This window comes from Gobius niger, assembly GCF_951799975.1.
Source record: "Gobius niger genome assembly, chromosome: 13".
NCBI lineage: Eukaryota > Metazoa > Chordata > Actinopteri > Gobiiformes > Gobiidae > Gobius > Gobius niger.
Genome location: NC_136864.1, coordinates 31,334,014 through 31,358,266, shown reverse-complemented (window position 1 = coordinate 31,358,266; position 24,253 = coordinate 31,334,014). Strand labels below are relative to the sequence as shown.

The 24,253-nt window shown below is 44.4% G+C and overlaps 1 protein-coding gene across 5 annotated transcripts in view; it reads left to right on the top strand.

Moving 5' to 3' along the window:
- Nucleotides 1–3,211: 3,211 nt before the first annotated feature.
- efr3a (EFR3 homolog A) overlaps nt 3,212–24,253 on the top strand; it is an 86,489-nt gene continuing 65,447 nt past the window's right edge. For 4 of the 5 annotated variants that reach the window (XM_079570122.1, XM_079570121.1, XM_079570120.1 and 1 more), the window contains exons 1-2: nt 3,212–3,336; nt 3,627–3,709. In XM_079570122.1, the coding sequence (XP_079426248.1) occupies nt 3,700–3,709 (10 nt within the window). In that variant the 5' untranslated portion in view covers nt 3,212–3,336; nt 3,627–3,699. The remainder of the gene's footprint in view (nt 3,337–3,626; nt 3,710–24,253) is intronic. The other variant, XM_079570119.1, reaches the window with a different exon arrangement.

Genomic DNA, 24,253 nt, shown 5'->3' with positions numbered 1-24,253 from the left:
CCTCCCTCTACCTCCTCTCTCGCCTCCCTTTTTTTCTCTCCCTCTCTCCCCTCTCTTTTCTCTCTCTCGCTCCCCCCGTGTCATGTGCACATCAGTATTAGCGTATTACTATAAAAGTGTAAACATGCAGCAGTAGTGCCGTGTGTGTGCCATCTGTGCGCTCGGCTGTAATGAGCTCAGAGTTCACTGGCCAAACAGCAAAGGGCCTTAAAGGCTTAGGCCCCGCCCCCCAGCCGCTCAGGCTGAGCTGGACTGAACACTGGGCAGTTTGTCTCACTGTAGAAGAACGGGGCCCCACAGTTCTGATCATTATTTAAAGGAAAGTCTATGCCTGAAAAACTTTGGCCTGGAGCGCCCACCGCTGGCTGAAGTGGGAATGACTTGTGAATAAATGGTAAGCTTTCACTTTAAGCCATGGGCATGCTCACAAATCAAGGGTGCCGCGATGAATGGATTCAACTGAACTTAAAGGGTCTGGCCATGATTTAGTGGGCTTTAAAACGTAAAGAGCAGGGTGTTTTCATTTTGAAATCAGAGCACTTTTGCTGCTGAACATGAAACTTTCTTCTTTTATTTATTTATTTGTTTTTGCTATGCTCTGCTATACTTGAATCTTCTTTGTGACAAATTAACTTTCTTTTGTGATCAGTAACACCAATGGGGAGAGTATGGTAAGTCAAGCCACTGGGTCAGAACCACTCATTTTCTGTTGGAAATAAAACATTTGTATTTAATTAAGATTACAGATATGATTTGAACAGGCCTTTTAAAGCATGTTTCTGCAACCCAAAGTGTGTGTTATGATCTCAAAGACAATAGTTACAATAAAAAAAATAAAAAAAATACAGGTCATGTATTTTTCAGATGTTGGTTGGTCATTTTGTTAAAAGCAGATAAATAGTTTAAGTTCTTCTTAAGAATGGGCTGTTTGACCTGGGGGTTCGGGAACATAAGAAACAATAAACCCTTTGCAGTATTGTTTTTACATTGTTTTTTGGTGTTGTGGGTTTGGCAGAGACACACTAATTCAAATTAAATATGACACTTAAATTTGCTGTTTGTATTTTATTATTTAAATTCAAATTTCACCTTTAAATCTGTTGGCTTAACTGACCCTGCTCCAGGTGTAAAGCCAGGTCTGAGCCACACAATTATGTTTTATTTCTTTAAAACCATATATTCCTGAAGATTTTTTTGTGAGATGCCGACGAACAGAAAACACCCCCAAACGTATGTAAATATACCTTTTCTATGTGTACTGTCTTTACACAATAACCACCAAAGCAAATAGGAGGCTTAATTTACCCCACTCTCCCCTATTTATTAAATCTAGATGTACAGGTAATGTTTATTGAATAACAAAAAGAACATGGAAGCAATGCAAGTGCAACATGTTGGTATGTGCAGTCGTGTGCTCTGTCTGCCTGTGCCTGTCTGTACAAGCTTATACCTATGTGCGTGTGTATGTGTATGTCTGTGTATGTGTATGTCTGTGTATGCCTGTCTACATGTACAGTCTGGCCTATAAATATTGGGACATCGACTCACTTCTTGTTTTTGGCCCTATAAACCACCACAAGCGATTTCAAATGAAAGGCTATTTACATCCAAATCAGATGAACGGTGTAGGAATTACAAGTGTTTGTATGTGAGCCAGGCTCTCCAGGCCTCTGCTGTAAATGTCTTCAGTTCCTGCTTGTTCTTGGGACATTTTCCCTTCAGTTTGGTCTTCAGCAAGTGAATGCTGCTCAGTTGGATTCATGTCAGGTGATTGACTTGTTGCCTGGCTAACTCCAGGCTGCTGTGTGCGCTCGAATCATTTGGAACTGCACAGCAGCCTTGGGACCATGGCCGAAATCTTCGCCTGGATTTGGGAACCAATCACAGAACGAGGAGGGACGGTAAGACGATGATGTACTATTCAATATATGGAAGCTTGTAGTTCATATACGGATTTTAAAAAAAAGTGTATTTACGGATCCAACATGACAGCTGCAGACGCAACGTCATTTTTTGATCAAGCTTTAGGCCGTGTTCTAAATAGTTTAGCTTAAAGGTTTACAGCAGGTACGTCATACGTCATCGGATGTGATGATACGATGGCTATGGCTACGTGCAGACACATGACAGACATTTAGCGCCCTATAAACGACTATGGGTGATCGTAAACCACACCTCTCCAACGACAAAATTAATTGATGGTCCCAAGACTAAATATAACTTGTGATATTTAGTCTGGCGTTAGCCTAATTGACTTGGCCATTGAATAACATTTGGACAACTTTGGCAGTAGCTTCGGGTCATTGTCCATCTGTACTGTGAAACGGCGTCTGAGCGTTTAGCTGAATATGAGCTCATAATATTGTCCCAAACACTTCAGAATTCATCCTGCTGCTTTTGTCGACAGTCACATCAGTAATAAACACAAGGGAACAGTTCCATTGGCCCAAACAAGCCCAGGCCATGATGCTGCACCACCATGTTTCACTGATGAGGTCGATGTTTTCAATCATGAGCAGATCCTTTATTTCTCCATATGTTTCTCTTCCCGTCACTCTGGCACAACTTTGTCTCGTCTGTTCTAGGATGTTGTTTCAGAACTGTAAAGGCTTTCTTAGATGTTTTTTTCCTGCTGTTTTTGAGGCTCACCAGTGGTTTCCACCTTGTGGTGAATGGTCTGTATTCGCTCTGGTGAATCTTCTCTTGATTGTTGACTTTGACTCACACACACCACCTCCTGGAGAGCGTTTTTGATCTGACCTATTGTTGTGAAGCGGTTTTCTTCACCAGGGAATCAATTCTCCGCTCATTCACCACATTTGTCATCCGTGGTCTTCTGGGTCTTTCGGTGTTTTTCAGCTCACCGGTGTGTCTTTCTTTTTTATAATGTTCCAACCTGTTGATTTGGCCACACCTATGGTGTTTGTGTTTGCTATCTCTCTGATGGGTTTGTTATGATTTCTCAGCCTAATAATGGCTTACTTCACTGATAGTGATAGCTCTTCAATTCATATTGAGAATTAACCGCAACATTATCCAAAATGCAAATATCACACTTGAAATGAACTCGCATACAAACGCTTAATTCCTGCACCGTTCATCTGATTTGAATATTTCTGGAGCTCATGCCTAGTGTATGTGTCTTCTTGTGTTTACCCGTCTGCCTTTGTGTCTGTCTGCCTGCCTGCCTGCGTGTCTGCGCCAATCGCCTGCTGCAGAGAGGGGTGTGCGCGCCACACGCTTCCTTCCGTCTGCACTCTGACCGCGCACCAGCAGCCAATCAATGCGGTGAGTGTTTAGGATCAGCGAGCCCGTCCTGCTACCGCCTGCCCGCAGGTATGTGCCTCTGCCTCCTATCCTTCCCCCTCCCTGCTGCCCCCCCGCCGCTGTCGCCCCAATGCCCCCTGGAACGTCCTCCCCATGTCCCACCGCGTCCGCACCAGCCGTGAGCGCGGGACTCCGGCAGGGACTTTAGTGTCGTTAGCTGCCGAGGCTAATTCCACTGCGGCTAACTCCAGCTCGCAGGCGCAATGTCAGCCCGTCTCGACCTCATCTCGTTCGGAAACGCGCTTCACGAGCACCGACGCGGTCACGGGGGCTAATCATGTGCCTGTTTGTTGACGCAGGGTCGTCGTCTCACGGACACCAGCGATGCTAAGCGGAGGCTAACCGGCCCGGAGTGGACCAGGACCGACCAGGATGCCCGCGGGTAAGCGGCGAAGGCGCGCGGCTGATAACGCTCTGTGTGGGGGGGTGTAGGAGTGGGGTTGGGGGGGGGGGTTGGCCCCGTTTCCCACGAAAGGACCGCACGAGCCACTGAAGTTTGACACGAGTGACATGCTGAGTTCACGGCCGCTGTGTGACTGACTGCGCTGCATTCACGTGCTCGTGTTTACCTGGGTGTTTCCTGTGCTGTCGGTGTTGTTGCTGGTGGTGCCTGGTAGTTTTCAGTCTAATCTCATGTGAGAGGGTCCGGAGTGTTGCGCAGTTAGAGTCTCGTGATGGTGCCATTCAAGTGAAGGTCGTTGTAGGCAGATTAAATTGGCATTCCATCATGGCAACAGCATAGCAACAGAGACAAATGAGTGGTCAGCCTATTGCTGGGGTAGGCAACGTCAGGCCCGGGGGCCAAATTCGGCCGTCCAGCATAAAACCTTTGGCCCCCAAGAGAATTTTGAAGAAACATTTATTCATAAATCAGAGACCAAATACATGAAAATGACTCTAAAATGTGGAAAATACTGTCAATATTTTCACATTTCCCAGCAAAACACCCCCTTAGGTCATATATCATGAGCAAAACGTATATTTGTGGAGAAAAAGTGCGTTACTTTGGGCTAAAATTGTGAGTTTTGGCCCTTGGTGTTTTGGAAATGAAGAAAAACGGCCCTCCATGACACAAACTTGCCTATACTATTATATAGAGGAAAAATTATTTTGTTTTTGAGGAAACGTTTGGTCTTGTACAGAGAGATCATGGACCCAGTGACTGATATTAATGATCATTTTTGTAATTCATACATTTTCTTTTGTGCTACAACTTGTGGAAAAACTGGCTCCTGCCCCCCGCTGGGTCCAATGACATCATCACATTCTAGAACCTGCAACTCAGCAATTTGATTTGATACGGAATGAATATTTCGATCGTTCTCATAGTGTAGAGTGTTTTTTTCGGTTGTGGAATGATCAGCTCCTGTCTCTAAAGCCACACTGCGGAACATTCAAGGTTAGACGGTATATAACACTGTGCGTTGGTCAAGCCAAGTTGACGATCTGAAACATGTCCACTTGTGTTACTGAGTGTGTTTAGAAGCACTCGATTTTCCCGTTTTTTAGCCATATTCCGGTTAGAGCAGTTTATGGGATACAGTGTGTGTCACTGAGAAACGGAGAAAACTCAAATCCCCTGTTTACATGATCAAATAAGGAACCAGCTTCTCGTATTTAAGCCACATCATGCACATACATTATATTTTTGAGCACAATACGTGGTTGTATAAGCTACGCAGCGGCGGAGGGATCTGCTAGAAAATAGTCCCTCAAAATGCGATCATTCATGTGGAGCAAGGTCAGTTATGTTCCAAACCTGATTCTATCAATACAGACATTTCTATGGTTAGTCTGGTGTTATAAGTGATTTGCCTCAGGTGCTGCGTGGAGCGGGTCAGGCTGTTTTTAATGCGGGCTAGCTGATACCATAGAAATGCACTAGCCTAGCGCCACGTAACTCTTCAAATATAAGAACTGCATGAATTACAAAATAAAAAAATCTCCAGAAATCAACAATACTCTGAATAAGGCCCTATGTCAAAAATAGAAAAAGAAGAAACAGGAGCTCTTCGGACGTGTCTCTGCCGCCATGTTTGTTTACGATTAACGGCACAAGCGCAAAAAATGGGACGTTTTAAGTCGTCTCATGAATCGGGAGGTGGGGGGTTCGAGTCCCGGCTCCAGCAGGTGCATGTGGTCATTGTGTCTTTTGCCTCCAGTGTATGTTAGTGAATGAGTGAGTGGTCAGTTTTGGTGAATGGCCGGCAGCAGCTGAGGCATCCAGGCCTCGAGCGCTGTTTTATAACATCACCAATCTGTGACAGCACAAGAGAAGCAAAGCCAATCACAGAACTATTATTCTGATTTATTTAAGACATCAGCCCCCCGGTCTTATCACAATACTTTTATCAGTAACTTTTATCAAATTAAACATTGTGTTTTATATTTATTCATTATTATGAATTTGTTATTGTGGGTTTATTTAAATATTTCCATTCAGTTTGACAATTACCCCAATAAACACCCACAGCTTGTGCTCGAGTAACTCATGAGTCCAAAGGGCGAGTACTCCTTTGTTTAAGAGTACGCAGCCCTCGTGACACTAACACTTTATTGCTGTTCCATGTCCTTTGTAAAATCTTTATTGTGCTATTACAAGGTGATTGACTTCATTACCATTGGAAAGTGGATGTATTGTATATTAACTGGGAAGGGGACCGCCCCCTCAGACGGTTCTTATTACTAAACACGTGTTCTTTCTAAGTCATCTATTCGGATTAAGATAAGATAAGATGATACTTTATTGATCTCACAGATGGAGAAATTGCAGAAAGAGTACAAAGAGTAACAAAATAAAAGCATTAAAATCTGATGTAAATTCTTCAGCAAAATACAGGTCCTGTCCTGTTCAGGTTTAAAATAAGCATCGGGCCATCGATACTTGTTACATGTCTTTAACTGTACACAGCCAGATGACAGATGAAGGGGAAAGGGGAAGTGAGTGACTGGAGGAAGTTGGCTCAGCTGAACCCAGAGCGAGATCAGGATGAGTTCAGGTTTAATGTGACTTTTGAGTTTTCTGTTTGACAAAAGAGGTTTGGTGTTGATAAATCCTATGAAAATTACAATTTGTTTTCCCACTCTTTTAGTTTTCAGGTTTCCCCTACCACTAAAAACATGTACAATAGACCAGGGTGAAATAGTGGATGTGTTTAATACGGATCAGTATAATGTGTCTTTATCAAAGTCGTGGTCTGTAAGTTTAAATGTTTTACAAATGTCATGGATTACACATTATTTGAACGCCTGGGTCTGAAACCTGATGTAAACCATTTTTTTTTCTCTCAAGTCCCTCCCCCTTTGCTGATTTTAGCAACTAACTAGAATCCCTGGGCTGTCAATTTGACCAATGAGATGAGCTTATCCTGTGAACTGACCTATCAGGTCCAATCAGGAGGAAGGGGGAGGAGCTTGAGTGTAGGACTGTGAGAGAGAATAGATGGAGCAATGGCTACGTCACATCAGTGGCGCCAAAAGGTTAACGCCCCTTTTTGGGGGCAAACAGAAGCTCCCGTACCTTGGAGTGAATGAGGAAAGATCGTCTCAGAACCTTTAATTTACATATAAAAAAAGTTTTCTTTGTTTAATTTATTAATTAATTTATTGAAATGAAAAGGAGGCCATGGAAGTGACCTGTTGCTTCAGATAATTCACAGAGGAAACATTTGAAAACTGAGCGAAACCCACTGTGATCATGACTTGTCAGTGACATTTGCCTTTTCGCTGGTTGCTTTATAATGCCATTACAGCTTTTAGTCGTTTTATATTGTTATTGAATTAAAATCATGCAGCGATGTCGTTTTGTAGCTTATGAGAGCAAGTGGTTCATGGTTCATTCTGCAGCTAGCCTACTGCTGCTAATGCTAACGTTAATGACATGGCCCTGACAGATGTTAGCAATCGATAAACTCGCTCAAATATGTTTCCACAAAAAAAAAAAAATCTTCCAATCGTTTTCTTACAGTGAGTTGATGTGTCCGTAATCCAGAACGGCCATTTTCCTTGGGTTCTTATCACTGGTTTAGAATATTTTAGCTCCAGAACGAGAAATATTCCTTTTTCCACATACACACTAATGCAATTTTTAGCTCTCGATTCCTCCAAAAGGGGGCGCTGCGCAGTAAAAGTTCACGGATGTTGCTCTCCTCTATGGGAATGCATCTTTGTCTTTGTAGGCTGCTGAGTGTCATTATGTGTTCATGATTGTCTTTGTAGGCTGCTGAGTGTCATTATATGTTCATGAGTGTCTTTGTAGGCTGCTGAGTGTCATTATATGTTCATGATTGTCTTTGTAGGCTGCTGAGTGTCATTATGTGTTCATGATTGTCTTTGTAGGCTGCTGAGTGTCATTATATGTTCATGATTGTCTTTGTAGGCTGCTGAGTGTCATTATGTGTTCATGATTGTCTTTGTAGGCTGCTGAGTGTCATTATATGTTCATGAGTGTCTTTGTAGGCTGCTGAGTGTCATTATATGTTCATGATTGTCTTTGTAGGCTGCTGAGTGTCATTATATGTTCATGATTGTCTTTGTAGGCTGCTGAGTGTCATTATGTGTTCATGATTGTCTTTGTAGGCTGCTGAGTGTCATTATATGTTCATGAGTGTCTTTGTAGGCTGCTGAGTGTCATTATATGTTCATGATTGTCATTGTAGGCTGCTGAGTTCCTAGTTGTACTGAATAAATGTTGCAAAATAAGCAAAAGCTGCATGTTTTGGTAGTTATGGAAGCTCGTTTCCGCCATGTTTAAAAAATGAAAACCCAACAGGAAGTCGAAATTACGAGATTTAAAGTCATAATTCCTTGTTTAAAACACAAAATGTTGAGTTTAAATCTCGAAATTATGAGTTTAAATCTCGAAATAACAAGTTTAAATCTCAAAATTACGATTTTAAATCTTGAAATGACGACTTTTAAAACTAGAAATTTCAAGACTTAAACTTGGAATTACAAGTGATAATAGCTGGCTGGGCAGCCAAACCCTCTTGTGGTGAAGAGGGAGCTGAGTCGGGGCAAAGCTCTCAATTCACCGATCGATCTACTATGTTCCCACCCTCACCTATGGTCCTGAGACCTTTTAATTACTGAAAGGACAAGATCGCGTATACAAGCGGCCGCAATGAGTTTCCTTCGCAGGGTGTCTGGGCGCACCCTTCGAGATCGGGTGAGGAGCTCAGTTACCCGGGAGGAGCTCGGAGTAGATTCCCTGCTCCTTCATGTTAGAAGGCGCCAGCTGGGGTGGCTCGGGCATCTGTTCCGGATGCCTCCTGGTTGCCTCTCTCCTATTGGGAGGAGGCCTCGTGGAAGACCCAGGACACGCTGGTGGGACTATGTCTCCGAGCTGGCCTGGTGTGGCCTCGGGGTCCCCCCAGAACAGCTGGAGGAGGTGTGTGTGGATCGGGAAGTCTGGGCATCTCTGTTGAGACTGCTGCCCCCGCGACCCGGCCCCGGATAAAGCGGAAGAAAATGGATAGATGGAACTGATTCCAGTTTGGCCTCTGATCGTTTCAAAAACACAACTTGCAATGACTAAATACAAAAAAGTGTAGCTTGTAGCAGCATGCTAATGCTAGTGGCAACTAATCAAGGCTGGGCTAGGAACTATGGTTCACCTAAAGCAGGGATGTTCAAAGTGCGGCCGCGGGGTAAAATGTGTCCCTCAGACCAAGTTTTGGTGGCCCTCAGGCTTCTTGTTGAATTGGCACGCGCCAGAGAAGACACACTTTACGCATGTTTCTTAAGTACACAATTATAACCTCAAAAACGAACATTTTATTATGAGAAAGAGCTGGTTTTAAAGTTCCATGTTCCATTAAAGGGACTAGATGGAATTTAAAAATGTTAAAATTCTGTATTTTCCAGTTGCTCCAGCAATGTCCTAATGCGTAGAATGAGCCTGCACTGTCACTCCACACTAGGGCTGAAATATATATCATATCGCATCAATATCGAGATATCTGGCATGAATATGGAGATATGAAATTTTGTCCACATCGTTGAGGCCTACTCCACACACCATATACCAATGAGTTTGGACACCCTTGATAAATAATAATATTGGCCAGCAGGTCTCTATGTTTGTATTTTAGTTCATGAAATTTGTAATGCACAGTTGATCAGATCACTTTATGTGACTTGTTTATATTATTGTAACCTAATAGCCTCATGTAGCCAAGGATATTTAGTCCAACATAACATGGTGTTAAATAAAGGGAACATAAGAAAGATAACAACAACAAAAAGTACAACATAACTATTCCTTCTTTCACTGATAGCAAGCAAGCTACCTATAGAAAGTCTTGTATCAGTTAATATCGAATATTGGTATATCCTCAAACTCCCAATAATGGTTTTGGAAGCAAAAAAAATGGATCGGTACCGCTCTACTATACTTCTACTTCTCTTACCTGTGAATGTGCATAGGGCCTCAGGTGAAAGGCCCCTCGAGTTGGTTGTAAGTGTGAAAGACTGCTTTTCCCATAAGGCCTTGTGTGCCTAATTACTACAGGTGTGAAGAGCTGATTCCATTAGTGCTAATGCGATGGCCCTGTGCGGTCCCCAGGCCGCTGCAGTCTTTCATTCATAGTTTTCATCCGACCTCATTGCTAAATGTCAGTGCTCTTGGAGGGCGTATTTAAATGACAACATTTGCCTTGAGGCCCCAGCTGGAGGGCAACAACGCCACTGGAATGCCAAGCGATGTCCCTGAAAACCATGAATGTGACGGCCAAAAGAGAACGGAGGAATGGATGGAATGGTTGTGTGAATCAATACATTCACAAAAGCTTGTTTTGATGGGGAGCGAGGGAGGCGGGTCTTATGTGTAGGCCTGGGTACCGTCAAAGGCTCATTTCTGCTCCCATTTCATATGTATAGATCCGTGCATTCCAAGCGGAGTTACTGTCTCTGCATTTATGCTTCCACACGTTCCTAATGTCCAGACTGTGTTATCGATACTTACCTCCGGTGGGTGCTGGACCTGCGTCAGAAAATACAAAACAGGAGAAGAAATGTAAACAGTAAGGCACAACCTGCGAGGCTTTTACCCCACATTTACTGGAGAATAGACACGAGGACAAGGTGAAGCAGTGATGGTTTCTGATTGACAGTAGGTTACGTTCATGTTCTAGAATGTGAAGATGTCATAATGTCAGGTGGTGGGCAGGTGCCAATTCAACCCTATGGGACAAATACAGTTTTTGTAAGAAATCTCCAAAACAAAAGTTGACAAATGTTGTACCTCATCATTATTTGATAGTGACTGGATTCACAAACCTGCCACATTAATCCTATGGCTGAAAGTCCTTTCTACTGCACAATATCACACTCATGTTTTAGAATTTTGTCTCCACTTTTGGACGCCTTTCAGAGAAACTAATTGGACATTAGTTTATTTGTGCTGACAGAGAAGTCAATGAACTTTCATGTGGATTCTCCAGTAATGACTGAGATAAGAGCCAAAAACGAATACAAAAAAATCTGCAGTTCGTCAGTTGTCCTCCCAATCAATTTTAAAGTATTGGCTTTTTAGAATGTTGTGATGTCACGTGAACGTTGTAGAAGTTTAGCTGTTCTGCTTCACCTGTTGATCTGTGCAGTAGTATCCCCAGTGGTTAGATGCTCTCAGGTTGCCCGGCCTGCCAGACACTCCTCCTTTCTGTTCAAAAGAAGAACCGTCTGGGCGGCTACTCTCAGCCAATCATTTCACCATTTTACCCACATCGGTCCAATCATGTACCAAGAGACGGAAGCCGTCACCTGTCACCACCACGCGGGGTTGCCAGGTCTGGGCAGCCAAACCCCCCGGCTGCAGGCGGGCGGCTGCATGTCGGCCTGATGCTCCCCAAGAGAATGGTGCCTGCAGCGCCTTAGTCTGCCTGGCTCCGCTTAAACACACCTACTGTTTTCATCTGTTCTTTTGTCTGTTTAAATCATTTGGAAAATATGAAATCCCTAAAACTGGAGCAAGAAACAGCGTTCGAAGCGTTCCTTGTAGAAAAGGATGTTTTTGAAAAGGCTTCCTGCCGCTTGTTACTGCGACTTATCTAGTGTTGCTCTAATTCAGGGCTCCTCAAACTACGACCAAATCCGGCCCGCGAGACGATTTAATCCGGCCTCTGACTTGCAGAGCACAAATCCATGAGTATGTCAAAAAAAAAGTCTCTAGCCCATTCCTGTGCGGAGTAATTTTTTGCTTTATTGCAGTGGGTTAGTGCAAATGGATATCGAATATTATTTTTTTGTCCCATATCGTGCAGCGCTAGTTTTATGCCATTTATTTTGGATAGCTCTTGTTGAGAGTGGATTTTGATCTTTGTTTGAACCCGGTGTAGTACACACAAAATGAAACCAAAGAGCATCATGAAGATTCCAGAAGGCTCTGTGTACTGTGACGATAAGAAAGCTCCAAAAAGTCTCTTCATGGTCTTTTTAGAAATACTGTCCGATCACAAGCAATCCCAATCATTGTCAGAGAAAGTGGCGCGCAGACGTACGCCAGAACAAAGTGCCAGCTCCTTCATGCGCCGCGATAGCGCCGGGTCTCTGATGAAGAGGGAACACAGAGGAGCCGCGCTTTGAAGCTATATTTAGGTCCAAATCCTCCTTCACACCGCGGCACGCCGACTTGATCTCCCACACAATTAGCCCCGCATCACAACATTGCAGCCAGAGCCGGGGCAGAGCTGCGGGCCGGAGCACACTGCACATTCACCACAGCAGATTTCAGCCCATTTGGCAAATATGCTATGTAAATAAACATAACCTGAAGTTTAACAAATAGGGACACCACAATTTGAAATCTTTGTTTCTCAAAGGTCATGTTAAAAAGAGTTCTATTTATTTGATGAAATGTATTGAGCGTGAGGTCCAGTAAACCATAGAAATGCCTTAAGCTACCTGAACCTGTTCTTACAAATGCATACATTTTGTATCTGTCTCTACAAGCCTTCTGAGTGAGACAAAACCAGGCTAAAATGGAAGTAGACTGGGACAAACATGACCAAGACTTATGTAAATAGGCCTATGAGTGACAGTAACAATTTAAATAGACTAACCAACAGTTGATACAATTACTTTTAAACCAATTATTGACCTTTTACAAATAAGGAAATAAGCCAGTATGTTCTTTGTAGAGAGAAACAGTTGAGATTATTGCATGCCATCGACACTTGGATTACATTTTCCAAACAGCAGATGGCGCTGTCTTGAAGAACAAAGATCCTAAATCTCTAGCGGTCCTGAGTGCGCAGCTGCTCCGGTCTGCAGGCTCATGGTTTTGAGCAGCTAGCCCACTCCGACTGACAGACTTTGATTCAGCAAACACCACCTGGGACACAGATGCATGCTGGGTAGTATAAAAAAAAGTCTCGCTCTTCAGCACTTTGAAGTTTTTACATGCAAAGTGGGCGGCTCTCTCACAATCCGTGTAACTGGGTGAAAACAAAAGAGGAATCAAAAGGGCTTAAGTGCCACTGTTACACAACGCTCAAGAAGAGATGTGAAAGCAGAGAGGATCGCCACGAACTTTCATGGGGAACAAAAAGTGGTGGGACGAGGGTGGCCACGTGAGTCTGCACTGTCAGCCCAGGCACTAGGGCTGCACCATTTTCACAAAAAACTGATTGCGATTCGATTTGCAATTTTAGCATTTTATATATTACATTTTATTTTTAACACAACTGAGCTACATATAAACTTATATAAACATCCTGGTGCTCATTTATTACAGTTCAGTCTCATGCAGCAACAAGGTAAAGAGGCATTTTCTGGAGTTGTCAGAAAAACATGCTTAGTTTGAATAATTCTCTAATAAACGTGGGGCTCTCTCACTCTTTCTCTCTATTCACTATTTATAGTTAAGAAATCTGAGAAATCCATAGCTAAACAGAGGCTAATTTAATCAAAATCACTTCTTTTTTTTTTAGATTCGGAGATAATTAGTGTTTTATGCAACACTCTCCTTTCTGATTAACTCCTCTCACCCCTCTTCTCTCTGGACGGACACTAACATTATAGGACGAGGCAAATGCCTAAATATATTTGTTTCAAGTCAATTTTCAACAACAACATTGTTGACACGTTTTGAACCACCGCGTGTTGCCGCAGATCGATCGCCTTTTATGGCGTGTGCATTCAAACAGCCTGGTTCTCGACTTGAAGACTTACCCGGATGTTTCTCAGTCGTCCTTGGACCGATTTTGACCATTTAAAAATTGAGAGAACCGTTGAAATTTCAACTGTTTGGATCTGTCCATGGGAAGCCGCTCTGCTTTGTCAAACATGCTCCAGAGAGCGAGAGATAAGTGTCGGGTTTACAGCTGTTCACTACACAGCACCACGCCCGCTCAGACTAAAAAAAAGAAAAAAAAAGCAACAATATATATAAAATGTCCATTGTGACTCTTCACAAGTTTTTGATCGTCATTTGTTTCCCTTCTGTTCATCACAGAGCTGCCAAAATCACTCACATACAGTGTATTAGTGTCTAGTTTCTTAACTCATTGACTTATGCAATGACGTCTATAGACGTCTATTGTAATCCAAACGTTGACTGCCAATGACGTCTATAGACGTCGATTGGGATTTCGAATGAGAACAGCTGCAGCGAAGACTCAATAAAATGACTAAAAGTTCTGTTAATGAGTCACTAGGTGGCAGCAGTGCTCTTTCATTTTCTCAGCTATTTTGTCAGAAAACTGCATTTTGGGTGATTTCACCTATTTTCTACGGACGATTACTAAAGAATGGAAAGAGGTACAAACAAACTCCTTATTTTTAGATGAAAGAAGAGAGTCTAATCTTTCTTTTGGTGGGTTTCGTGTTGACATAGACCTAGACCAACATTTTCTGTGGGTCTTGAAAAAACAGTCAATATCCTGAAAAAACTCTGACCGTGGGGAGCTCTCTGATTTGAAAATGGCTGGCAGTCAATGAGTTAATAATAATAAATAAAAAAAGAAAACGAAATGAAAATGCAAAGTTTTTCCGATTTTTTCTGTTTTGGCGCTCAATTTGTTAAAAGTAAACAAGCTAGCATTTGCTAAAGACATTTGAGGTATACTGAGTTCTTCTTCTGAAACACTGAAATCTTCTCTCCTACCTTCATGGCTAATGTTTGTTCCCTGGAGAATAAGATGGGTTATATCTGTCTGCCTAGTCGCCTGTTCCAGGCATGTCCTAGTGGGACAAGGCCTCGTGGAAGGCCCAGGACACGCTGGTGGGACTATGTCTCCGAGCTGGCCTGGTGTTGCCTCGGGGTCCCCCCAGAACAGCTGGAGGAGGTGTGTGTGGATCAGGAAGTCTGGGCATCTCTGCTGAGACTGCTGCCCCCGCGACCCGGCCCCGGATAAAGCGGAAGAAAATGGATGGATGGATATTTGTCTGCTACGCTCTTCCTAGTAGATGGTGAAAGACTTTTGTATTTTTTGGCTCAACTGTGGTGGCGGCGTTTCACAGTTGACGCGTTTGTTAGTGGGGCTGAGAATAGTTTGCGCTGAGCGAGACACACATGGAGTTTGTTTACTGTATAGAGACAAACATGATTGTTCTGCACCTCTTCTGATTGGCCGGCAGCCTAAGGAAGCGAGGCTTGATAATTCCGATTGGCAAACATGTCTTTCACTCAAACAGCGGACGTGCAAAGCAGGAAAAAAACAGACACAACCTCAGCCCCTTGAGGCTCGGTGACTGCAGCTAAAACCGCAGTTTTGATTTGATAAAGGTTAATCCAGCAGCAGATCTAGCGTGCACGCGTGTCAACATGGAACGTCCCACATCCTGGCTCTCAAAAAAGACTTGCGAGGAGGGGTGTGTCATCCTTGATTCACCACCTGAATGTAGTGCGAGGATGTGTCAGCAGGAGGACGCTGTATATTAGTGAGAGACGCACTCAAGTTCCAACATTTGTTTCTTTCCCCGCCTCTGCACAGCTCTCCGTCCAGCTCTTGAGAAGGAGACGGACAAAACGCTCCACCCCGTCATGCTTTTACAAGGAAAAACATGACATTGTTCAAAGATGAATGTCACTACAGAACCCAGACAGGACGGAATAGCAGAACACAGAAACGGACTTGTAAACTCGAATGTGGCGCACTCATTGCTCATGCTCAGCGTTGTTTCTGTTCATAAGTGGTTTATCTGGCCGCTCGGATGTCGCTGTGTGGCTGCAGTGTGGTGCAGTGTGAAGGGCAGTGTGACCTCCCAGGCTTCTGCCCCCTCTCCGCTCTGAACGCTCTGCGCCTGACCCGAGGCTCGCACATCCAGGAGCGTTAACATGCTCGCCTAACACACGAGTCCAGGGCATTACAGAACATGGTTGCGGAGGTCTGAAGGGTTTACAGTTGGAGACACAGATCAGGGAGTGGGAGGGACACGCGGTGGAAACATCACCTCAGGGGCAGAGCCATGGACTCGGAGAGCGGCTGGTCTGGTAAGGCAGTACAAGCTGATATCCGTCCTGCATTAGCATTAGCACCGCGGTGTATGCAATGTGTTATTCTCACCGGATCCGCTGTTTATTGCAGTATAGTTGGGAGTTTTGCGGTTTTGCAGTTGCCCTGATGAACCTATTTCTGACATTTGGACAAATCCTGCAATATGTGGGTCATAAACCTGCTTTTTTTGTAAAATAATGTGTGTGTGTGTTGATTTGGATCTCAGTGTGAACTTGGATCACCCAGTGGAATTTCTACATGCGGAAGAGTTTATCCGAGCAGTAACTTTTAGCTAATGGCATACTTACAAATGGATACCTCTGTAATAAGTGCTGTTTGAGCGAAGAACTCCACACTCTCTTACTTTAGACAAGTGTAAAATAATGATGGAAGCTCCTTTGTATGGTAACTCATAACCATAAAACACAAAATGAAAAGCTGTGAGCATTTAGCTGTAGTTTGTTGGCTGGAGCTCTCTAATGAAGGGGTTATATGGTCCTACACTGTACCATGCTTCTGTGTGGTTTGGTGCTTGACAGTACAATACAATGGTGCTCCTCTTGACACCCAAATAAACATATTCCTCATGGAGACATTTTAAGATAAGATAAGATAAACCTTTATTGATCTCACAACGGAGAAATTCACTTGTTACAGTCGGCGTTCGAGAAGAAGAGTTAATAAAGTGCAGCTGATGCAGAGATTATTGCACATGTTACTTCACAGTCTTATTGCACAGTCTGACAGCAGTGGGGATGAAGGCTTTGCGGTAGCGCTCCGTCCTGCACTGAGGGTGTCTCAGTCTGCCACTGAGAGAGCTGCACAGCTCTTCTACAGTCCCGTGCAGTGGGTGGGAGGTGTTGTCCATGATGGAGGTGAGCTTGGCTAACACCCTCCTGTCCCTCACCTCCTCCACGGAGTCCAGGGGGCAGCCCAGGACGGAGCTGGCCCTCCTGACCAGCTTGTTCAGTCTGTTCTTGTCCCGCTCTGTGCTGCCCGGGGCCCAGCACATGGCAGCGTAGTGGAGAGCAGAGGCCACCACAGAGTCATAAACAGTCCTGAGCAGAGGCCTGCTCACTCCGAGGGACCTCAGTCTCCTCAGAAGGTGAAGGCGACTTTGGCCCTTCTTGTACAGGGCGTTGGTGTTGTGGGACCAGTCCAGTTTATTGTTGAGGTAAACACCCAGGTACTTGAAACTGTCCACCTCCTCAATGTCCTCCCCCTGGATGTTCAGCGGTGTGTGCGGTAGTGGCTTCCTCATGAAGTCGATCAGCATCTCCTTCGTCTTACTGATGTTCAAGCACAGGTGGTTGCGCTCACACCAGTCCACAAAGTCTAGGATGACTGACCGGTTCTCCAGGTCGTTCCCCTTAGACACACAGCCCACGATGGCGGAGTCGTCGGAGAACTTCTGGAGATGACAGCTGTCCGTGTTGTATGTGAAGTCCGATGTGTAGATGGTGAAGAGAAACGGTGAGAGGACGATGCCCTGAGGGACTCCGGTGCTGCAGACGACCACCTCAGACTCACAGCTGCGCAGCCGCACATACTGTGGTCGGTCTGTGAGGTAGTCGATGGTCCATGCGGTGAGATGTTCATCCACTCCCGCGTCCTCCAGCTTCCCCCGCAGCAGCGCCGGCCTGATGGTGTTGAAGGCACTGGAGAAGTCAAAGAACAAGACCCTCACAGCGTTCCCGGCGTGCTCCAGGTGCATGAGCGCCCGCTCCGACAGGTAGATGACAGCGTCCTCTACTCCGATGTTGGGTCTGTAGGCAAACTGCAGCGGGTCGAGGGTGGGGCTCACCACAGAGCGGAGGTGGGTGAGGCTGAGCCACCCACCTCCATAATAATCCAGAAATCACAATGAGCTGCTAAATGTTTTCAACTGCAGCAAGAAAATAAAGTCAGCGACGTGTATTCCAGCAGCTCCGATGAGTGTGTTTGTTTTTCTGAGAGCAGCAGCATGGTGCTCTTCCTGGGTACACAGGGTGGCGGCTGGTACATTAGATAGACCTGTTCAAACGAGCACACAATGCACAAAGGCAGCGCAGGATTCCTCAGACATGAGTGAATCGATCATAACTCTTCCCCAAGTCAGAACAGACCATAGCCAGCTTAAAACTAGACCAATGTGGGTTTTTCTAAGGTCAGTGACGATGTTTGGAGATTTTTATTGGCCGATGCCGGAAAAAAACGTCCCAATATAAAAGCTGGCCGATTTATTGCTCGACCTCTACTTAAACCCAAACAAACTGGCACCGGCCCAGAACCGGCACCAATGGCGGCTTGGTAGAAAAGGGATATGAGAGTTCATCGGCTTAAGCCACGGCGTTTGACGAAGGTCTGCAGTTGGAGTCCAAACACGACATCTGCTCGACTGCCCCCAGCTCTGTCCGCCCGACAACAACCTTCCACTGACCGCACCGCTCCGGGCATTCTGGGTTAAAATCACACTACTGCTTTTTCCAAAGACATTTTTTAGCAACGTTGTGAACCAGATTTGGAGTTTAAGCTCCTGTAACAAGTTCTCGAACAGAATGGAGGACTTTAAACTCTTTTCTAGCTCTCGCCAACGCTCCTGCGCATCTTCACATATTACTCTGACTCTGCACAGCTTCAAATTAAATGTGCTTTGTCCTTCGGTATATTTAAGAGCAGACAATTGTGCAGTGCATCTAATAAAATCAATGTGAACTTGCAGCTTTAACATACCGGTGACAGTATTTCTCCCTGAATGTTTGGAACAAAAGTAAAAATGTATTTTGTAGCATGTTCTATCAGGTTTAGGGCCTTAAAGCCTGAGACACGTTGTAAGCTTTGTTCATGTGTTCTGCCGATATGACTCGACCTAACCGCTAAGCCTTAAAACAGCAGCTTTGTGTGTGGTGCTCCTCTGCTGTGTCCACTCATGCTGCTCAGACGGACAGCCATGAGGACAGTGGACAGAGGACGAGACGCTGTAGTCTTCACGCTCCACTGGGTTTCTGTGCTGTGCTCGCTGACACAGGGCCTGGAGCTGTGCGTGAGAACATGTCATCATGGCTCATTCACAAAATGTCCCCAAAACAATTTGCCAATATTAAGTAATTGGTGATGAACATCCGTGATGAGCTGCACCTGCGTAATGTTTTTCTCATGCTTCAAAATGGCTGCTTATTGAATTCATTGTCCTCAACGGTGTTTTTTCTGTGTGTGTTTGTTGCTCTAATGTGCTGAAGCATGTCTGCACCATTGGTTCTGATCGGTGTAAAACTGATGAAACCGTCCACAAGATCTGAAGGTCCCAGTCGGCCAAACACCAGCAGTTTGTGGTTCATCGGAACATTTTGTGGACCAATAAGCTGTACATTATGGCTGGTGGTCCGACTCTTAACAACACAAAGCCTTTCCCTGAGAGTTGTTTGAAACATGTGCAGAAGTTGCCTGGCTCTGCCATACTCTGCCCTATCCATTCCACGCAGGGAATGAGTCTGGTCACGGAGCAATTGGAGCAGGTTGAAGGGGCGGGCCTGACCCGCTCAGATTGTCAGTGAAATAAACCAATTAGAAATTAGCGGACATGACGACAGCCATGTCCAATTCAAAAAATGTGAAGTGAATATAAACTCACGCAGAGGCAAAATCCTGGACATCCATGATTAGTTTTGTCTAATGTTAATGTTAATTGAACTAACAGCACAGTGGTGCAGCGAGTGACGTCACCTTGTCATTTCTCTGTGACGGTCGTGATTGGTTCGGCCTCAGCCGCCAATCAGCAACTTGTTTACCGTGTGTGACCAGAGAAAGAAGGCGGGTCTGTTTTTTATCAGGCTAGTGCAGAAGCTCAGGCCAGTGTTGGTCGTGATAATCGTCTCTCAGCAGTAGAGATGCACCGATACTGATACTGGGGGTATGTGGGACTATATTGAGTTTAAAAACTACATTTATTATTAGTTATTTCCTAATGACATGAGCTCAGACCTGTTCACCACAACTCTAAAACTCTAAGATCCTGCACTGTCACTCAGAAAGGCTGGTATGAAGTGCCGTCATGCACGAGCTTTATATAGAGGCTGCAGTTATGCATAAGACCTGAGGTGGCAGTAGCGAGTATAAAATGACCAACTTACATCTAGTCCCTTTAAGCAATACCAAGCGGTTTTCTTAAAAGTTGCTGCTGTGAGTGAAAAAGTGAATTGTCCCCTTTCTCCAGTGTGAGATCAATAAAGTGACGTTACATGATCAATTATTTTTATTCATAGAATAAAATCTTCAATGAAGGTTCTTGAGTTATCTTCTCTGTAGTTGAAGTGTCAAAGGGCTTTGTCAGCGCACTAAAGTTTCAGCTCAGCCCGTAGACCAGATAAAGACCACAGGGAGGAGTTTAGCTTGGCTCAGTCCTACTCTGTTAGCATGACGTAGCCCTCCAGGCCTGGAGTGAAGGAGGAGACATGTGAAATCTACGTCCTCCATTCCTGTTCATGGAGGGATTTTCAAACATGGCTAGTCTGTCCTGTTCCTTTGGTCTTCATAGATAGATAGATAAATGACCTCTTGTACCTTTCTGTTTTGCAGCTCGTGGAAAGGAATGTGTGACTGTGGCGACTTTGCTGAGCGACCACAGTGTGGTGCAAAGGGTGACTACTGTTAGCCTTCATCATGCTCTCACCCTGCCACAGAGACCACCCCTCTCCCCATCACTGAGTCCTTCCTGACTAGTTAGGTTACAGAGTGGTGCGCACTGAATGGGTGCTGCTGCCGGATGCTCTCTCATCAAATGCAATTTCTCCATCTGTGAGATCAATAAAGTATCATCTTATCTTATCTTATCTGAATATAAACAGCTCACATAAAGGGATAATCCTTACAACTTACAAACAGCATTTTATAAACTCGAATACAAACAAGTGGCCAGTTTTATGTTATTACGTGAGGTGATCTGTTGCTAGCCACGGCATTTTGTGCAGCGATCATTAATACATTTGAGAAGGTTGAAACTTAACTCAGCTTTTCAGAATGAGGTGCATGTCCATATTCACTTAAATTTAGTTAGTGAAAGTTGTAAAACGGTGAGAGCCAAAACCGGTATCGGTTCAGGGTATTTTTCCCGTAGGTTTCGATATCAGACACCAGTACTGCATCACTTAGCAGACCATACTGGTCACTTTAACAACACAAACAATTGACTGTTTTATACATTCGACGCAGCATTTGATTTTTAAACACTACAGACCGAGGTAAAATGTTGTCATATGAGGCCAACAAAAGTGTATTTATTATTAAAACATTTTCTCATTAGGCATATTTTGGCTTGTGCATCTTATACCCTGGAGTGAAAAAATACGTTACTAAAAATATGAAAAATATATATAATAAAAAATTGATCTTTATTAAATAAGCTATAGGCCTAAATGTTTATGACGGAAAAAGTTTATGAAATTAGACCACATTTAATAGTGTGTGGTAAAAAGAGAGTGTGGATGTCACGCTGCAGTCAGTCCAGTCTGGACCATGAACTGAACCAGCGAAAAGCAGCTCTGGTCTGCTCCACGGACTCAATGCTGGAGCCAGGCGGGACTACACCTCTCTCGGCCTGAGCAGAGTTTCCTCTGGGAGGGAACAGGTGCCCGGAGAGCAGGCAGCCCACCGGAACCTGACGAACCCGTCCGGACTGAAGACAGCCCTGTGACAGCTCACGTACAGATTGATCAATGCCAAAACAGGCGGTGATTTTTCATGCACCTCACATATGCTCTAATTTTACCGTATGCAAGTGAGAGATGAATGAGAGCCAGTGCCTCTAAGTGTGGCCACTCAGATATACGTCACAATGTTGCCAACAACTGCGCTTGAGTTTGAGGCAGCAAAGGAGTTTAAAGTCTGTGCTCCGTCACCAGATGTCAGACTTTACGCTCTGCGGGTGGATGAGCGCCTTCTTCTGGAGATATGTAGATCAGTATTTCAAAACAACTAAGTCCAAGAGATATTTTAAGACACCCTTAAATGTTTGATAGGCTCGAAATCCCAAGGCGACGTTGTCCGGAGCGGTTTCTGACGCCTGAATATCGACCGGTGTGGGACCTTCAGCCTGGCCTCTTCGGAGCCTTTAACCCTGGCCTGTGCGGGGCAGATGATTGATGCTCGTGCAGCCTGCAGAGGAGGATTCTCATTACGAGTGTTGGTGTGTGTGCGAGCGGGAGACAAAGGCGTGTGTCCCCTCCTCTGTGTGGGCCTGGATGAGATGCTGGAACCAGGTGGGAGCGAGTCTCAAATATCATCATAAATCTGTGCGAAAATAAGCCACAGTTACACAACGCACGGCCAGGCAATAACTCCAGAGCAGAAGGCGTCGTATTCATCTCTCCAGCCTCCTACGGCAAATATCAGGTGATGAGGAGCAGCCAGCTGGGGCGGTGGGGCCCAACTATATAGGTCTGCACGGTTTATTGCAAAATTGTTATTGCACTGGGAGGTGATGCAATATACAAGGGACTGACTTTATCTTAATGCTAGATGTTCAATTTGACTGAAGCATACACTTATATGCCACTCAAAGGGGGGACAGATGGCGAAACGTTCTGTTGTCCAATCTTCAAACTCATACCTGGTGTTTTGCTAGCCTGTCCTGCCAGAATACACACTTTTCCTATTCTTTACAAAGGTGTGTATCTGGGATCGGGGCTTATTCAAATGTAATGTTTGTTGTTATTATCGTCCATGGCGCAATTTAGTTTGCAGTCAGCAGTCACATGCAGCGCACCATCAACACAATACAAAACACGTAATAACATTCATTATAATTAAACATGAAATGATATTGATTTAAAGGCCAATCGCCCTTGGAATCATAGACTTTTTGAACCGATTGGTGTTGCACCTTGGAACATTATAACGGCGTCCGGATGGAAGCAGTAAAAAGGGGTGGGAAAGGTCAGCAGTTGACGGCCTTAACCTTCTTCACACGTCTGACCCCTGTGCACCTTGCTGAGGTCATTTAAAAGCAGTGCCGGCAATTTGACGGCACATGTAGAGGCCTGGAAATATGTTAAGTAAAAATAGACACCGTCATTTAACTGTTAGAGAAATAACAATGGTGTTGGAGAGGACAGATGAAGAATAGGCGGCAGTCTGGATGTCTTAACACAGCAGAAGTGTATTTACCATCGGTGCGGGACCCGGAGACAGAGGGATAAATACTCTCAGAGCGTCAGACTGATGCGCAAACAATCAGAGGCTGAGAGCGGCGCCTGAGCCCCACAGTCAAGGCTCTGACAGAGATAGTACGACGGTACAGCCTGACCCAGAATGATAAATAGCCATTTAATGTTATCCTCTAACATTAACAATTTTATTTTTATATAAAAACTAATTTGGTTCTCGATCTCTTTAGAGTTAAATGTAATCCCTACGCTAGCCAGTAGGTGCCGCATGTGGCGCACTGATGGAGAATAGCTGAGACATCGCAGAGGAAGAACAAGCCTCTTAAAGCAGCTAAACACGTGTGCTCTCTCTTATTCTTCATCACAGGTTGGTAAACACTAAACGCTCACACATTTTATTTATATTGTCTGAGTCCTAAGGTGTTTAAGGTAATATTGTCAAGTGTGTGTAAGTCCAGGACAGGGGTCTCCTAGTGCATTTCCCAAAATATATCGGGAGTATATTGCCGGGGTCCATAAACAAAAGCTCCAGTAATATGTTTTAATTGGGAAAATGCTATTGAGGAAACGTTTTTCAATAAATGAATGATAATGAGCTGGACTGTAGCCTCATAAAAACAGTTTGCACTTGTATTGCACTTACAAGCCTTTGTCACAAGTTTCTGCTCCACTGCTGTCATTATTCATTCACTCAGTACTCGGTGGTGGTTAGCTACTATTGTAGCCACAGCCAGCCTGGGGCAGCCTGAACATTTACCACGTGATTATAATGTGTTGTTTATGTCAGTGCCCTCAGCTGGACATGTGTGGAATTATTTCCTTTCTTAATTTAAGCTGCCCCCTAGTGGCTGGAGTGAGCATTCTGGTTATTTCTTTACAAAATCATAACTCCGCACAGGACTGGGCTAGAGACTTTCTCTTGCTCTGGAATTTGTGCTCTACAAGTCAGGGGCCGACTTGAATCATCTCCGGCTGTTGGAGACCCCGGTCTAAAAGACAGGATGAGCACAGAAGATGACTCAAGAACCTTCATCTGAGTTTGTCCTTTTGTGTGCATTGATACTTAAAGGAATAGGCCACCGTTTTTACATACTAAAATATGTTCTTACCTCACTTTAGACGTGTTAATATATCCCCGTCTGGTCTTTGTCCGTGCGCTCTGTCACGCAAACGGAGCACATACGCAGCCTCTCCCACATGTCACATAGCTCCGAAAAAGCTCACGATAGAAGCTACCAAGCTCTTCCACGTGTTCCCTATTTAAATAAAGTTACGTGAAGTGTTTTCATGCGAAGTATATTTACACAGAAATGTAACATGTCGATTTTATAAGCAAATAAAAAGGGGGAC